The following is an 18,931-nucleotide window of genomic DNA, read 5'->3' on the forward strand; positions in this document are numbered from 1 at the left end:
AACTGTCAAAACGTAAAGTGGAAGTTTGCTGTGTTAAAACTGCTTTGCAAGATTTGAATGTAACCACACTTTACTAATGATACTCTTGGTATGGTGGATATTTTGCTACAAAATTTGCTTTTTTGTTACAAAAAAGATCCTGAAGCCCAAGGTAACAGGTCAGCTCAAGGCCACGGCAGTGTTCCACTAAGAGTGTGCTCGCAGGTACATGGCAAATGATTGACACGTCATCAGTCATGCCTACTCTCTTGGATTGGTTGTTTTCCCCTCTGGCACAGTGGGTTCTTGCAAATCAAATTGAAGGCACAAGATGGAGCCAGAGAGAGATGATTTTTTTTCACAGATCATTTTACTCATGTACTACTGACAGTTTTGACAAATTCGACAAAAAGTAATTTTCAAATTTTTTTGGACAATTCCAAGCGCAACGTTTTAAGCTATAATACATAAGTTCTGTCGCCCTCGAGGCTGGAATTCAGTACTACAACAACAGAAACTGTCGCTTTGGTATGACAACCCCTTGTATGTGATGATTCTGCAACATTCTTCAACATTTTTATTCTGTTTTGAAGGACAGCCAGTGGGGGGAAATAAGATGCAATTTACTAAATATAAAAAAATCTAATACTGAAATATACAGCAAGATATTAGAGGAACTGATAGGCTACATCAGTATTGTGTCATCTCCTCTAGTCAGGGCTTGGGTGAAAAGGACTTTAAAAAAGTTACATACCGCAGGTTTAATGTATTTTGTTTCTTGGTTATTCAGTCAAGTCAGGTTTATATTTACAGCCCCACAAAAGAGTCTCAAAGGGCTTCACAGGCCCACATTTGGCAAAGATTGATGACATACCCTAATCTAAACCCCCCAATCGGGCAACAAAAAACTCAAAACCCCATTTGGGGGAAAAAAAGAAACCTCGAAAAGGAACCACAGATGGCGGGATATATCTTCCAGGATTACCAGGCTGCTATGGATGTCAAGTGGGCAACATTTATCACATAGTCTGGTGCTTTACAATGTTCATTACAATGGCAAGATGCTGCACAAAACTTATTAAAATGGCAGAAGAGTCCATTTAAAGAGAAAAGGCGCCACAGGGTAGACTCCTTCGGTGGTTCTGCCTTATGACCTGGGCCGGTTGGTCAGAGCAGAATCCTTCATGGCAACGATTCTGGGGGAAGTGGTCCACCTCAGATCTTGTCGCAGTTGGTTGGTACAGAACCCAAACAGCAAACAGCTCAGATTCAATGTATAAACTAGCCCTCTCCCCGAGCAGGAGACGAGGGGCGAGGAAATAGGACAAGTGGGAGTAAAACAGGCCGACATGTACTTTAACTAAATGCCAAAGAGTACAAATAAGTCTTAAATTGGGATTTAAACATTTCTACTGAAGTAGCAGCTTTAATATCCCCGGTTAGGGCATTCCAGAGTACTGAAATCCGAATAGAAAATGCTCGAGAGCCTGCGGACTTCTTTCTGGCTCTCGGAATAACCAAAAGACTATAGTTTAGTGAGCGTAGGTTTTGGAACGGAACATACGGTACAACTAAGTTAGCGAGATAAGACTAATGACTCCAATTTGAAGACTGAATATTGGATCTTTCATGTTTGCAAGACTGAAAATCTTGGGAGATTGGCTTTATAGACTAGTGTAAACATTCTAAAAATGAGGCTTGATGGGATTAGCCATGGGATTAGTTGGTTATGATTTGAAGATAATTAAGCGATGTGTGATTACCACAGTTTGAAATTATCTTCAAAACAGAACAATGTCTGACAATAAAAACATTGCTTTAAAGTATTTTTTTGTATCGATAAGAGTATAGGTATTTGAATCCAATTGCTGTAAAGAAGTAAGAGTTCTTGGTTGACTAAAATGTAGATTGGTGTGTTTCTTACGCCACTGCACTTACTGTACTAATGTGATATCCTAATGGAGTGGTGCTATAAATCACTATGGTCTACAGTGGACCCCCGCTATTCGCGGAGGTTAGGGACAGGGCCCGATAGCGAATAACAAAAATCTGTGAATAATTGCCGCTCATAATAATTGCCATGAATAAAAAAATAATAATTAGAATAAAATTCCCCCCCAAAAACACAAATAAGCAGGGGATCGGTTAAAGAAAATGCAAATAAAGGGGAAATTGTGGGGGGGGGGGGGGGGAAATACCGCAAATAAGCGGGGGGTTCCAGTAAATAAGGATAGTTTCCCCAAAAGAATCCGAGAATAGGTGAATCCGCAAATGCTGTACCGCGAATAAGTACCATTTAAAGACCACTGCTTGGTTTTGCTAAGTGGAAATGGGACACTAGTTCCCACTCACTGATGGTAAGCATGTGAGTACCTCTCTGTGTATGTACCCTGTAATTGACTGGTGACCAGTCATAGGACAAGCAAGCCTTTCACCCCAAGTCAGCTGGGACAGGTTCCAGTGCCCTGTGACCCTGAACAGGATAAGCAGTATAGAATATGACTGGACAGAATGGGACTCATGGAATGCAACTACAGCTTAGTTTTAATTATTTTTTTTTGAATAGACTAAGAAAGTCTTGGTCTTTCAATGACTATAATATAAGAGAAAATATTCACAAAAGGACCATGGTTTGATGAATCATGCTTTGGTGACAATGACAGCCAAACTGATCATTAGCAGTGTGATGATTGATGAGATGAAAATGCAATTAACCTGATCATGATTGGAGAAGCCTCTCATGCTGAGCACAACTTGTGTGTGTGTGGGTGTGTGTGTGTGTGTGGGTGTGTGAGAGAGAGAGACTGTGTGTGTGTGCGTGCGTGCATGCGTGCGTGGTATGTACTGCTATGTACTCTTGTATCTATTTCTTACTGCCTTGTTACGTTCCCTGCTGATTCTGTACTGTATTGTGCTCTTATCACTGGTAGATGAAAGAGAAGATGTACAGAAGAAGACTTTCACAAAATGGGTCAACTCACAGTTATCTAAGGTGAGATAGATTCCCACTTAATGCCTTTATCACCTAAAGATTGAATAATGAAATGCAAAATAAAAATAATCATCACAAGTCAGTCACACTCCAAGGATACATGTCCAGTTAGGAACAAAGGGAAATTGTGTATCAATTTCGTCGCCTGTTGTGCAATTGACGGAGAGGAGTGGAAGGTGAGTTAACTACCAAGACAATGCCTGTGAAGGAATGTTTTTTTTTTTTTTTTTTTTTGTGGCCATTGGCCACAGAAGTTGCTCGAGCTACAAAGACTAAGCCAATAACTCCAATAATTTGTTTACAAAAAAAAGCAAAATCTCTGGCTCAAAGCTTCGCAGGGATCGTTTTACCACACAGACTAATGTTGCTGCTGTCGCAGACACCACTCCGTGTAGAAATCAGTTGGCGTGATGGCAATGAGCCAGGAGGAAATAAAATACAAAGAATATCCTAAGGTTGGGATCATTTCACACTTAATGAGGAAGATAAAGTACAACCGCAGATCTACGATCGCTAACACAAGGAGACATATCAATGTTAGCTAATTGTATACAACATACCATCGCTAATTGTAATGTATTGTAATGCCTCTGAAACGAATCAAGAATAGACAGAGCCGCCGTTCCATTTTCAATCGCTTTATTGAATAAACTAAGAAAAGGAACAAGTATTAAGCACATTTATACACGAGCGGTCACAACTCAAGCCGAGTCGCTCATCAGGCGAACGGTTCAGCCAGTTAAAAGCCAGCCAACTCTACATTTTTCGCTGGTGACCCCGAGTGGACAAAAATAATACCTGAACCTCCATGCACGTTATGGTGTGGAGCACTGCAAAGTCAGGTTTTATCCGATTGCTCGATTAATCGATGAGATAATCGATAGAATACGTAATTCAAAAATATTCGATAGCTGCAACCCTAGTTGCTCAGATAGTGCAGCTCAACTAGGATGGCCAGGATATGTCACAGTGGACTCACTCAAAGTGTCTAAAGTGTGGAGGAGATGCCAGGAGACCAGTTCACCAGATTCCCACAGGATACCCCTGCTCAGATACAGAGAGGATGCATACAAGCACATGGAAGAGTTGTCTTGAGGAAATGTACAGAAGTTGGATCAGTCTAATCAATGTTTTGTCAAGAGGCACATAAAAAGATAAGATGACAGTCACTGAGCAATGCCAGTTACCTGTGATCATAAGCATAGTAGTAAAGAAGGTGGGTTTGAATCTCTGCTCTGTGTGGGTATTCTCCAGGGACTACTGTTTCCTCCCACAATACAGAAATATGCCAATTTGATTCATCAGAGGTTTTTAATTGCTCATACAATAGATTTGAAGGGGGTGTCTCCCCAAAAGTCTGCTCGGGTAGGCAGAGAACCTCAATTATACGGCGGCGTGAGAACAACTTGTGGGTCCTGCTCGAAGCATCGAGGAGTGCGGAGGGTCGCAAATAGCAGACATGAGATGCGCCCCCAGTCTTGTCATGTTTGCTAGCACTCGTTTACAAACGACACACAGTAACTGAGGACCATCATCTGGACCCGTCCATGAAAATGAATGATTATACAGTACTTTGTTTCTCTTCACCTCCAGACAAAATAAAATTAATCATCCAATTTTCCTTCTACAAAGCCAACGTTCTCTCTTGTCCACCATTATTATAAACCACAGTGGATAAGCTCACCATGGCAACAACGTGTGTGCTTTTTATTTATTCGTTTTACTTTATTGATCCCAGCGGGAGGTCACTGATGGTTCACTTGCCGAACCTCCTTGCAGGCAGAATGCGTTCAATTCCCACTTAGTGAGTGTGAATACCTCTATATGTTCTCTGTGATTGACTTGCGACCAGGTCACGGTGTAGTTTGCCTTTAACCCAACGTCAGCTGCCACAGACTCCAGCTCCTCATGACTGAGCATAAAGAAGGGATGAATGGATTAGAACTTTCCATGGCGTTTTTTGCAGCCATGTTCACAATTGAACTAACCATAAACAAGTTCGAAATGTGTCTTTAATTTGACTTAATGTCTTTGATTCCATGTGTGTTCTAGACAGGGAAACCGCCTGTGGAGGATCTCTTCTCTGACCTGTGTGATGGACGACGCTTGTTGGAGCTGTTGCAGGGTCTAGTCGGAAATGAGCAGGTACAATTTCACATATTTAAAATATTATCTCACAGCTGTCAAACTCAAGGCCCAGGGGCCAAATCCGGCCCACCGCATCATTTTATGCGGGCCGCAAAAGCAAATCATGTGTGTTAACATCCATGATTCTTGCTAAAATTTCAATTTATCATATGTAATAAATGATTACATTGAGATATTGCAAGCATTAATTTGTTACAAAAATAATTTTCGCTGTAACTTGAACAATAGTTGAACAAATCTTGTTTGTTTTTGTGTCTATAGTATATAATGAGGCGTTTAAAAGTTTATATGGTTTCACAGTCATACCGGCCCTCTCAGGGAACCATAACTACAAGGTAGCCCATGACAAAGATGAGTTTGACACCTATCTCAACAAGATGTCTGTGTCTGTGTGTGTGTTTTTGAAGGTGAGGTTGGAAAAGGGCACCTCACGCGTTCACTCGCTCAACAATGTCAACCGAGCTCTGCAGATCCTGCAAAAGAACAATGTAAGTATCCAAATACATTTACCTCTATCGCTCTCTATTTTGTCTGCAGGTTATGCAATTAAATAGGATTGTGGAATGAAACCATTAGATTTTGGTGTGGAATTTAGTGAAAAAATATGGGCATTTACTGTACATCTATGGATATCTGTTGTGATTGGCATCAAAGCCAAAGTTGTCAACTACTGAAATCAGAGGCAGTGTTGAACAATGTTGAACTTGAATAATGAACAATGCTTCTGATATCAAAACTCCATTATGTAATAATATGAGGTGATCATACATTCATATGAGTTCACATTCATAACGGCCCTCCAAGGGAAACCATAACTACGTTGTGGCCCGTGTGGTGTAGTGGTTAGCACGTATGCCTCACAGTCAAGAGGTCCACTGTTAAACTCTCGGCTCAGTTTGCCAGTTGTCTCCCCATGCTTGTGTGGGGTTTCTCCAGTACTCCAACTTCCTCTAACATTCCAAAAACATGCATCTTATGTTAATTGGAGACTCTAAAATTGTCCTTAAGTGTGAGTATCAATGGTTGTTTCTCTAAATTTCCTCTCTCAAGTCTTCATTTCATCTTATCCTAGGTTGAGCTGGTGAATATTGGCGCAACGGACATCGTTGATGGCAATCACAAACTTATTCTCGGCCTCATCTGGAGCATCATTCTCCACTGGCAGGTATATGTGTTTATGTGTGTGTGTGTGTGCACGCGCGTGTGTGTTTTGTGTGTGTGTGTGTGTGTGTGGGTACAGTACTTTGAGTTTTTTTCATGCTTTAGTTATAAATCAAAAGTTATTTATTAGTTATTTATTCCAATATTGCGGCAGCGGTGTTTTGTTAATAGTACAGTGGTACTTAGACTTCTTTTTTAATTAATTCCGTGACCAAGCTCGTCACTCAATTAACTTGAAAATCAAATAAATGTTACCCATTATAAGGAATTGAAATACCATTAAGCCGTTCCAGCATTCCAGCAGTTTTACGTTTAATTAAAGACTAGCACTGTAATCCATCCATCTGTTTTCCATACCGCTTATCCTCACTAGGGTCTCGGCATGCTGGAGCCTAACCCAGCTGACTCTGGGCTAGAGGCGGGGTACACCCTGAACTGGTTGCCAGCCAATCGCAGGGCACATAGAAACAAACAATCATTTGCACTCACGTTCACACCACGGGCAATTTAGAGTCGTCAATTAACCTACTATGCATGTTTTTGGGGTGTGGGATGAAACTGGAGTACCCGGAGAAAACCCACGCAGGCACGGGGAGAACATGCAAACTCCACACAGGTGAGGCTGGATTTGAACCCGGGTCCTCAGAACTGTGAGGCAGATGTAAATTATAATGCAAAATAAATATATAAAACATAATAAAAACAATAAAAGAGTGTGAAGAAATTAACTGGTTTTATGAAGTACAGTTAAACTAACACACACACACGTGCGTACACACACACACACGCTAGCACAGTGTTGTATTCGTGTGTTGATGTGTGGCTTTAATAGGAGCGTTGTCAAATGATTGACGACAGAAGCTCTGACACCATTAGCCATTTGCCACGACTAACGTCTGTGCCATGTTCCTTGCGAGTATTCTTATTTTGTATTTGTGTATTTGGGTGCTTGTCCTGCTCAATAAATGGCTAAAAGTGCATCAATTACTTTTTTTCCCGCATCACGTACGTATTTGAAGCAAATTTTGGCTCGCAACACAAAGCAAAAATATAACAAAGCGACGACTAAACTCATAATGTGGGCTACTCGCAAGACAAGGTACCACTGTACTTTTATGGTAGTGCTGTATGCGTGTGAGCATGTCGATAAGCAGTTGAAACTTCTTAAAAAGTATTTTTTTTAATAACCTGGTAGTTCTATGTGATGCTTGTATTTAGGGAGTTTGTGGTTGAGTTTAGCTTTGTTAAAGTCCCTAAGAATAATGAGGGGTGAATCTGGGTGGTTTTTTTTCCAATTTCGTTAACTTATTCAACGAGCGTTAGCAGTGCGGGATTCGTGTTAGGTTGAGGCGGAATGTAAACACTGGCAAGAATGAAAGATGTGAACTCACGAGGTGAGTAGAATGGCTTACAGTTCAAAAACAGCAACTCTAAATCCGGGCTGCAGTGTGTGCTGAGCTCCGTGACGTCAGTACACCATTTTTCATTTATATGAAAGCATATCCCACCGCCTTTTGTTTTCCCCGATAACACCATGACGTGGTCTGCCCGGTGAAGATGGACGCCGGGACGCATTACTCCCACTATTCACCGACACTGCCCATATGTGTGAATGTGAGTGTCAATGGTTGTTTGTCCATATGTGCCCTGTGGTTGACTGGCAACCTTTCCAGGCTGAACCCCGTCTCTCACCCAAAGTCAGCTGGGATAGACACTAGCAAATGATCCTAATGAGGCCGAGAGGTATAGAAACTGGAGGGATGGATTTAGGGGTTACAGCACCACCTGTTGCTTCTACTTGTGCTTGACTGCCGACAAATTCAGTTTCAGTCAAGTTTAGCGTGAGTGTGTCAATGTTAGTCAGTGTGTACACGACAACAGTGTTTGTCAAAGCACCTCTCCAATTAAAGTGGAAATGCATACAGTGACCTACTCCCAAATGAGTACCCCTCCCCTTTTTTGCCTTCCAAGACCACATGCAGTGGAGAATAGCTAACAAACTGTGCGGGCATCCAATTGTGTTTGAGTGTGTGAGGGCTACCCTTGACTCCAAACTCTATTAATAGATTTTGTTGGGGTGCTGTGGGTGGGCAAACAACAGGGGTTGGGGGGATGGTCGTCGGGGTTACGGCATCAAATTGTGTAATAGCCGTTGCCTTTTTTTTCTCTACACTCTTTCAGCGTGAGTGCAAATACACATCCACAGTTGCCCCAGCAGATATATGCAGCAAAGATAGGTAACGCACTTCTGGCCAGTGAAAAATGTAACACCTCGTCCTGGGCCCTGAACAAGTAACCCAAATCTGTCATTTGCAACAACCAACCACACAAAGACACACATACCGTATACAGTAGATACACACATGCACTGTATATCTACACTGCAGTTTATGTACATTTATTTTTCTTTTACATTCTACACAAATAATCACATACAGAAACGTAAACATAGTTTGCCAATAGCAGTATATTGTATATAAAGCAAGTATAACATAAAAAACAACAACAAATAAACTGAAATACAGCTCAGATCAACAAAGCCAAGCCAGATTATCACATACACTATCTCAGGTAACAACCCGAAGGTTCCAAAGATTCCTTGTACAATAGTAAAAGCGTATTCAGATCCAAGATAGTTCAAGTACGGTTGCCGGACTTTGTAAGGTTGCTTCACTTCATTACATAGATCATTTTACACTTGAGACTATGTGAGTCCCGGGATACACATGTCATGGAGATAATGAGTCTCAAACCGGGAACAATGAGTCCCTGCAATTTATCATCACGGAATACAAATACAGTAATACTCCGCTATATCACGGTTCTTGCTTTGCGGTCCCGCGATTTTACAGTGTTTTATTACAGTTGTTACTCTATGTTTTATACTGTTTGTACAATATTTTTTGTGTTATCCATTGCGCTTGCTCTCTCTCAATTTATTATACTGTATTGTTTAGGCCTGTCACCATAGCAAATCTTTGAGGAAAAAAACTGTATTTTTCCAAAAACTACCACGACAAACGATAGGATTTATGCCGCTGATATAATGATATTAGAGCATAATAATGCAAATACATCCTTTTTAAGAACAATTCACTTTTAATTCTATTTTTAAGAATAATGAACATTGACATTGTAATGTAGAACAATCAATAAAATATCTTTAAAATATATAAATAAAACAGACTCAACTTCCGCTCACAAAAACTGTACTTAAACAAATATTAAACATTTGGCACAGAGGTATAAACAGTCATTATTGCCGTAACAGGCAATAAACTGCCAATGAAGTTTCCTGTTGGTTAAGAAAAAGTGCCAAGCAACCTGTTTTGATCCAAGATTTGTACTACTTTTCAAACGTTTGCAGCCTTTCTTTAAACACTGCTTTGTCAACATGTTCAATGGCTACATCTCTTACAATAGTGAGTATCGCTATACTGTATATAATGTGAGCATACATGCGCCATATCCATGGTTACGTTTGTGTTTGCATTGTTGGGCAAACAGTTACATAATTGCAACCTGACGGGAAACGGGAAATGTCCCACCGTGTTTTTTGTTCCCAGCTGAAGAAATAGGGTGGGATGGTTGTGTTTCAAATGGTTTACGTTGTGTTGCCTTTGTTGCAATTTCATAAAAGTTTGACATACCAGCAGTTGCGTTAGGGTTTGGAACTAATTCCATTAATTCCATTAACTATGCCGTTACCGGCCCGCCATCAGAAAACTTTGCTTTGTGTACGCAAACGCATGCATTTCAAAAGCACGCACGCGTGCGCACGCACACACACACACGCACACACACACACAATATACACACACTTGCCCATACACACCCACACGGCCGATCAGACGGAGGGTCCCCGCCCTTTACTATCTCTGATTTGTTTAGAGACCACGATGGGCTTCATGTGTGTGCTTTCAAGTCGCGGAAATGTTTTTTTCTTCCTCAAATGACTGGGCACCTCTACGCACCCTCTTTTTTTTTTCCCCCGCGCCATTCAGAAATTAGCACACATATGCGGCCAAATAGACCTGTCTCGTTTAAAAATATATATATATACAGGAAGTCCTCGAGTTACGACGCACTCGACCTATGACGTTTCGACTTTACGACGCCCTTGCCTCGTCCACCATTTCGTCCAAGCACCATAGTGTTTCTGCTTAGCTAGTGCATAGTGCTTATCTGTGTTTGTGCGGCGTATTTCCCCGTAAATTTCGACTTTAACGGTGAAATCCAACTTACGCGGAAATTCGTGTTATGTCGCCAGCGTAGGAACGGAACTCCTTCGTAAATCGAGGACTTCCTGTATATATGATATGCCGTATTTTCAGCACCACGATGGAGTAGTAAGTCATAGCTCTGCATCCTAAAAGGCAGCTTGGTCGTACTTTATGCGTCCCTGCTAATTTTTGTGCGTCCCAGACGCGGGATGCACATCAAAGAAGATCCCTCTTATTATGTAGAATATTTGATCTATATTAGATATTTCAGAGGAATCACCTCCATTATTACCTTACATCAACAGGAGGATCACTGATCCTTTTTGTAAGAATTTATTCTTCCTCCCAGCAAAAGTAAGAATGTATATCACTATTTGTCAGCTGTAATGAGTAAATGTTTATTTGAGAGGCTTAGAATCTAACAAAGTAGATCCATTTCTAAATCTATACCAAATAAGTTTTTTATTTCACCCAATATGTAATCAGTTAAACCTTGTTTTGTGACTTGACCATCGGCAATGAGTTAAAGTATCTTTTTCAATTTTACATTTAAGACACACAGGTGAAAGAATGCCTTTGGTTAAGAAATATTTGTGCCGAATGTAATACTTTTACTTCTATTTGTCTCATTTGAGTACAGTTGGAAATTGTATGTACACTGCTAATTTAAATGCAACGACGAGTGCCTGTATTTACGTGTTCACAATCGTCAATATTCTTTCCCCTTACAGCATATATTGTTGATATTTTGACATCATTAGCATTAGCATATGAACATGAACAAGTACTGTTGGAGGTGTGTAGTTGAAGGCTGGACTGGAAACTCAAACCAGACATTCCGGTTGCAGCCTCACTTTGCTCTTGGGCCTGCCAGGTCTGTCTGGCATCATCCCCCACCATCTAATCCAGCTTCCGATTCAAGATTAGTTAAAAACTCATTCCAGCAGTGGGCTATTAATTTTTCCATAAGTCCATATGAGAAACTGGAGTGGTTGTCGAGGGCCACCTCAAGTGTGTTCAACATTAAATGTATTTTCATTATATAAAGTTATATACTGCATATATATTTCTGTTTTAACGTTTAACAGTATAGAACAGTAGATTATCAATGTTAACAAAACATTACAGGGAGGCTACACGTGGATATGCCATTGAAAATAAAAGCAATGGGCGTACATTTTTTTTTTTTCAGTTCGGAACGATAAAAGGGTATATGCATTTTTTAGTCATCGTAGAACTTATTACCTGTACCTAATGAATTGACCCATGAGTGTGGACATGGGTGTGCACAGCAACCCTATAATTATGTTTGTGCGTTTGCAGGTAAAGGATGTGATGAAGGAGGTGATGGCTGGCCTACAGCAGACCAACAGTGAGAAGATTCTGCTGAGCTGGGTTCGTCAGAACACAAGCCAGTACCCGCAGGTTGGTATCATTCAATAATTCAATTGCGCTGTTATGGCAATATTGCTTAAGCTTGGTTCTGTGTAAAAGGCAAAGGGAGTTAAATGTAGAATTGTTTCTGATATGGTTTACAGTACTTTGAATCTGAGGATTTGTATTAATCTGAAAGTCATTATTTTCAATCATTTCATTTTTGTTACACTAATTTATTTTTCTCGCAAAAATGTATTGTCTATTTATATCATTCAACATTTACACATATATTGGGAAATTCACTTTTTCATGTTTGTATACCAGTCTTGTATAAATTACCTGAATACAATACTTGAGTGAAAGTATCTTAACAGAAAACAAAAAACTTTGGTAGAAGTTGAAATCACCTTTTAGAATATTACTTACGTGAAGGTTTTTAGGCTCACACTGCAGGTTAATTACGATTTTTGTCCCCAAAAGTGATATGTAACTGGGTTTTTTTTCATGTCAATGTGAACAGTACCATTCAGATTTTTTCAAAAGATATACAGTAAATTTGATATGTAGCTGATGTGACTGCAGTTTGGAGGCTCAGGTCTCACTGATCTGACCTATATGTCATCGAAAGGCGAAAACCGTCATAATTGTTTGACAAAACAGACATGCGCGAAAAGCAATGGTGGACGAAGCAGCAGAAAACAGTAGTGAAAAGAAGATGCTTTAGAACTGATAAATATCTGGGAGGGATCGGTCAGTTCGAGTTAAAATCATTGAAATTGCCACAAATGCGTGAGGACTGAGACATGGTTGAGGGGCTACATTTACTTCCGCAAACACACTGCGCCTCGTGTTTTGTGTGCATGCTCAACGTGATGTCGTGTTTTGTGCGCATGCGCCATGTGATGTCATGTTTTGTGTGCATGCGTGTCACTTCACGATGCATTCCGTTCAAATTAGAAGTCACAATTCTTTTTGTGATGTGAACGAATACATAAAAAGATCGGATTCAACAAAAAATCGGAATTGGGCATCAAGCATGTCCTGCAGTGTGAACATAGCCCAAGTATCTGACTTTTGGCACACTTATGTATCAAATGTTATTTTTTTTACATTAAATGTACCGTAATTTCTCATGTATAATGCACATTCCCCCTCCCCAAAAATTGTCAAAAGTCAATCATGTTCATTATACATAAGGGAAAACAGGATTATTATTTTTTTTTTATAAATGTATGCCGCCATCTAGAGGTTATGAAAAAGCTGTACACTTACATTCCAAAACACCACCGCTACCTAGAGTTTATGAAAAAGGTGTACACTTTCATTCTAATAAGCCACTGCCACCTAGTGGTTATGAAAAAGGTGTAGCCTACCCTTTCATTCCAATATAACAGGGGTACGTATGACTGCATATATGTACAGTTGTGCTCATAAGTTTACATACCGTGGCAGAATTTGTGAAATATTTTATGTATTTTAAAAATATGACTGATGACTGAATAACAACCATCATTATTCATTTCTTTATGGTTATGTTTCCATCCATCCATTATCTGAGCCGCTTATCCTCACAAGGGAGTGGTGGAGACTATCCCAGCTATCCTCGGGCAGGAGGCGGTGTACACTCTGAACTGCTTGCCAGCCAATCGCAAGGCACATATAAACAAACAACCATTCACACCTACGGGCAATTTAGATTCTTCAATTAACCTACCATGCATGTTTTGGGGATGTGGGAGGAAACCGGAGTGCCCACAGAAAACCCACGCAGGCACGGGGAGAACATGCAAACTCCACACAGGCGGGGCCGGGGATTGAACCCAGGTCCTCAGAACTGTGAGGCAGATGCCCTAACCAGTCGTTCACCGTGCCGCCTGGTTTTGTTTGGTTTAATGATAATGCTTTTCTGAAATGCTTGACAGTTTAATTTGACTCCCATTAAAATACAATTAAATGTGTTTCACCAGGCCTTTCATGTTTTCTTTAAAGAATTGTACGCATCTTGCAAATTATGCCTGGGTAATCAAACATATGAGCACAACTGTGTGTTTTCTAATTGACTAAATAACAGTAGGACTGTGAAATTCAAAATAAGAGCAAGTAAATAAAAAAGAAAGTATTACGTGTTCAAATAAAGTGCTTAACTTCAGAATAATTCTTTGAAAAAAAACCTAACAAAATTCAAATAATTATTCATGTTTTGATCATATGGGTAGAAGCAACAGTATGTTTACAGAGGGCGCAATGAAGCCTTTAAGGAAAAGAACACCCTGCCAACAGTCAAGCATGGTGGAGGATCCATAATGCTGTGGGGCTGCTTTTCCACATCTGGTACTGTAGGCCTTGACTATCACAGGGATCAGAAAATTTAAAATGTATTTAAAATTTAAACTTTAAAAATGTCTTCCGACACCGTTACAAGTTACCTGTTAATAAAATGCTCTTAGTGGTGTTAGTAGTACCATAATATTAAAGTAATGTAACTTACTTTCTTACTTAATCTGGCAAGTTGCTATTTGTCATGAAGGCTGCGTCTTCAAGCCATCAGCAACCTATGATTGCTGAATATGAGTCATTGTTGACTATAGTAATATATATAGTATAGTAGTTTGGCAGAGTAACTGTAATCTGATGACTTTTTTTAAGGCAGTAACGCGTTACATTGGTCGTTGATCAAAATGGCGGCCATTTTGTTGTTTGTTTTTGGAGTTACCGGCATCACTGCTCAGAAACTATTTTTACGCTGTTACATTACAAGACTGTGTAAACAAATAGGTGCGTGTCTGGAGTGCCTGTTCACTGATCAAGTGTGAAATTAAACCAAGTAAATCTTTAGTTGTTGGCCGAAGTTCCAGTGCAAAAGAACCACTTTGAAGCGACCACTTAAGCACTATCATGTCAAAGTCTAAAGCTGAGCAGAGCTGCAGTGTCAGCACAGTTTAGCATTAGCTAACAGTGTTACCAGCATTAGCTCCAGATTCTATGAGCGCTCACTTGTGTGTGTGTGTGTGTGTGTGTGTGAGTGGGGGGAGGCCTGTAAACACAACTGCACTAAGTTTTCCAGAATTCACAGTGTTAGATAACACTGTTAGCATCAGAAATGCAGCACTTACTGTATTGGCCCGGTGTCTGGCAGTGTTGGTGTTTGCCGATGTTTTCATGCACCACAGCTTTCTTTGTTTTGGGCGCTTCCACACTCTGAGCTCGGCTTCCGCTAACAGACGCAAGCAGGTGCCCGCTGCTAACGCTCGCCGCCGAGTGAGGCGGAAGAAGAGACAGGAATTCCAGCCCACTAGTTGTTTTTCTAATGAAAACCGAGCCCACCACTGACCTAGCAGAATGTGTTGCGGGATGATGAGGGCTGGCGCCTTTGCATGAGATAGATCCGCTCCTAAAACACGCAAATTCTACCATGGCAAGTAATATGCTGTATACATATGTCTATAATTCTATAATCCTCTATATGCAGAACGTCACGGGACCAAACCCAGAAAATGGGATAGCTGACTTCCTGTGTATGCTACGCTAGCAAGCGTGACTACAGTTGGATTGTATCATTGATGGAAAGCCGAATTTGCTTTACGGCTGGTGTCTTTGAACAAAAGTTAAATACATGTACAGTATATCATTTATTTATGCAATTCTGATATGATATATGTAAATACGAATGAAACCTAAACATCACATATTGTAATCTTTGATAGCTCTGTAATGACACCTTGTATTTAAAAAGACATTTAAAGTCCCTACGGTTGCTTTGTCACGGCGCTGTTCGCCATTCACCCGAACGGGGAGGGAGTGCTTTGACCTGATTTGCCAAATGTGTCAGTAGGTTGTACATATACCAGATTCTGCTGTCTGAACTTTGCAAACTTGAGGTGGGTTCCCTTTCTTTATTATGCATTGTCCGTGTCCTCAGGTGAATGTGGTCAACTTCTCCAGTAGCTGGAATGATGGTCTGGCGTTCAATGCCCTCATCCACAGCCACAGGTACTGTAGAACATCTGAGTGGGTCTGCTAGTGCTCCTTTTTTCTGCACTTATTTTTCATGCACCTGCCTTAACATTAGCGACTTAATTGTTTTACATGTCGGACCCAGTAGGCCTACTGTGCATTTCCAGGTTTTTCATAACCAAAGTTAGCATCTTATTTACTTCAATTCCACACGCGCTATAGAATGCCTAATGAACACTGGAACGGATTGTTGAATAAATTATCACTATTCATTGTACCCTCCCCTCCAACTCAAGACCGGAACTGTTTGATTGGAGCTCTGCGGAGGCTAAGGAGTCAGCGATTGACAGACTGGAACATGCTTTTAGTAAGGCAGAACAACATCTGGGCATCGACAGACTGCTGGACCCAGAAGGTAACTAACAACTGCGCGCGCACACGCATACACACACACACACACACACACACACATACACACTGATAATGTTTATTTCCTCAAATAAAACTACAATGACTGTTCTTCTACATTGAGTTTAACGCTAAACATTTGTATGCATACCAGATATATTTACCAGTTACTCAGACCCCCACCGAAAATAAATTATTCCTTACTGTTGCGTTAAAAAGGATGCTAATCTGTTTCCTAAGAAATAGACATGGTTTAAAACCGCATTTACTCGAGCACAATTGGCTTCCAACCACTGCTCTGATAATTTCAGTTCATTTACAAGAGAATTTGGCAACTAAGAGCACAAACATCTGTCATTTCAACATTCCAGCCAACCAGCTAAGTGGAAGATGAAAAAAGAGAAAAATAATAGAAGCAAAAGTAATGAAAATGAGGTTCATGCTTCAAAGTTTATCATTACACCAGAGAGTCCACTTTGGTTTGATGATTTGCATTAAAACTGTTTTAAATAAAGAATCAGAAAAACAGACTTCTGAAGGACTGACATTGAGGCAACAAAGATGCTCTGGTAAAAAACTGAAAAGCTTGCATAAGGAAAATATAATTTTAATTTTAAAAAGATCAAATGAGGGACTCCTGCATGCCGGCGACCCGGCAGTACAGAGAATGGATGGATGGATGAATGGATGAGGGTTAGTAGCACTGCTTGCATTATAATTACATACACAATTAAAGTACGTCTCATTTTCTCTGCTGAACTAAAGAAATGGACATTTTAACGCAACGTCAGTGAATGCAAATTTTAAAGCAATGTTGTTTTTTAAATGGAGAAATAACCACACACATTTTTTACTCTTTACAGTATTCATCATATGACTACTGTACTTTTTTGTCATGTTTTTCTTTTACCTTTCACCCAAATTCAGCTGGGATAGGCTCCAGCTCCCCGTGACCCGAAACAGGATCAGCAGTTATAGAAAATGGATGACAGAAGTTGATATAATAATAGCAAAGTATGAAATCAATTGTTTTTTTTACAATATATAAACTCATTATTTGTTATGAAAACAATGACGGACTTTGAAGAATTGTAAAATGTGTCCTCATGCCAAACTATTGTTCATGAAAAAATCTTGACTATGCAAAGAAGATGCACAGAACTTAAGTAATGTAAGATGAATCAATTGTTCCCTTGCTTTTCATTGTTCAGATGTGGCGGTGCCTCATCCCGACAAGAAGAGTGTCATCATGTACGTGACGTCGCTCTTCCAGGTGCTACCGCAGAGCGTTACCATGGAGGCCATTCAGGAGGTGGAGACGCTGCCACGGCCTGCCAGTGCCGCAAGCACATCCCGTGTCCTGACCGGGGAACACTACCAGATCCAGACCCAGCAGCGCTTCTCCCAGCAGGTCTATACACACACACACACACATGCTCCCCCCTTCTTCCGTTTGAGGATGTCCTATAGATACTCAATAGGATTTAGGTCCTGAGACATGCTTGGCCAGTCCATGACCTGTACCCTCAGCTTCTTTAGCAAGGCATTTGTCATCTATGAAGCGTGTTTGCGCCCGTGTTGGGATACTGCCCTGTGGCCCAGTTTCCGAAGGGAGGGGATGCTCTCCTTCAGTATGTTGGCATTGATGGTTCCTTCAATGAACACAAACTACTCAGTACCAGCAGCACTAATGATGACTCTCATCACCACCATGCTTGACTGTCAGCAAAACACACTTTTGTATTCCTCACCTGGTTGTCGCCACACAGGCTCGACATAATTTGAATCATCTTGTTTTCATCAGACCACAAGACCTAGTTGCAGTAATCAATGTCCTTAGTGTGCTTGTCTTCAGTAAACGTTTTGCGTGCTTTCTTCTTTAGAAGATGCTTCCTTCTAGGACGGCAGCTATGCCAACTTTGAACTTCCAGTGACCAGTATGGTCGTGTGAAAGTGGTAACACTAAATTTAACACACCTGCTCCCCATTCACACCAGAGACCTTGTAATTCTAATGAGTCATATGACACCGGGGAGGGAAAATGACTAATTGGACCCAATGTAGACAGTTTTACACAGGAGTGTACTCACTTTTGTTGCCAGCGGTTTAGACATTAAATGCTGTGTGTTGCGGTATTCTGTGGTGACAGTAAATTTGACACTGTTATATAAGCTTTAGACTGTAGAGTGTAACTGTTATATCTGTGGCAAGGTCAACGTCTGTAAGCAATGGATAACAATGGATAACAATACAAGCACTCTGTGCTTTTCATTGTATTTGGCTAATTATTTTCAGAATGAAAGAAGATTGATTTTCTACTCAGTTGTACAAAAATCAATTGGTCTTCTTCCCATTCAATTTGTATTGTTGCATGTTGTTGTTTTTTTGGGACGTGAGTCAAAAGTCGGTGTCTTGCTTTGCCCTTTGGGTACTGTGGTACTGCATCTGTAAGTTTGCCTGAAAAATTCACATGAATGGAAGAGCCATTATCGGCCCCTTCATAAAGCTGGCACAAGAAGTCCTCTTTAAGTGAAACCAAATTGAACTGCTGTGGAAACGGGGCTAATCTTATTTAAATGTACACTGTTCATATCCAAGTGTCCAAATGGGCTTTGCACTTCCAACTTACTGTCTACAGAAAGTAAAGCTTTTTAATCACAGTTTCAATGTTTCGGGACAGCTCTTTTGT

General features: G+C 40.5%; 1 protein-coding gene across 1 annotated transcript in view; it reads left to right on the forward strand.

The window, feature by feature from the left end:
• Positions 1 to 18,931, forward strand: part of LOC133405989 (dystrophin-like) — a 216,857-nt gene that overhangs the window by 36,349 nt on the left and 161,577 nt on the right. The window contains 8 exon segments of the mRNA XM_061683126.1: positions 2,910 to 2,971; positions 5,024 to 5,116; positions 5,527 to 5,607; positions 6,192 to 6,284; positions 11,827 to 11,928; positions 15,800 to 15,870; positions 16,131 to 16,249; positions 17,454 to 17,653. Coding sequence (XP_061539110.1) covers positions 2,910 to 2,971; positions 5,024 to 5,116; positions 5,527 to 5,607; positions 6,192 to 6,284; positions 11,827 to 11,928; positions 15,800 to 15,870; positions 16,131 to 16,249; positions 17,454 to 17,653 — 821 coding nt within the window.

This window comes from Phycodurus eques, chromosome 1, assembly GCF_024500275.1.
Source record: "Phycodurus eques isolate BA_2022a chromosome 1, UOR_Pequ_1.1, whole genome shotgun sequence".
In the NCBI taxonomy this organism is placed as follows: domain Eukaryota; kingdom Metazoa; phylum Chordata; class Actinopteri; order Syngnathiformes; family Syngnathidae; genus Phycodurus; species Phycodurus eques.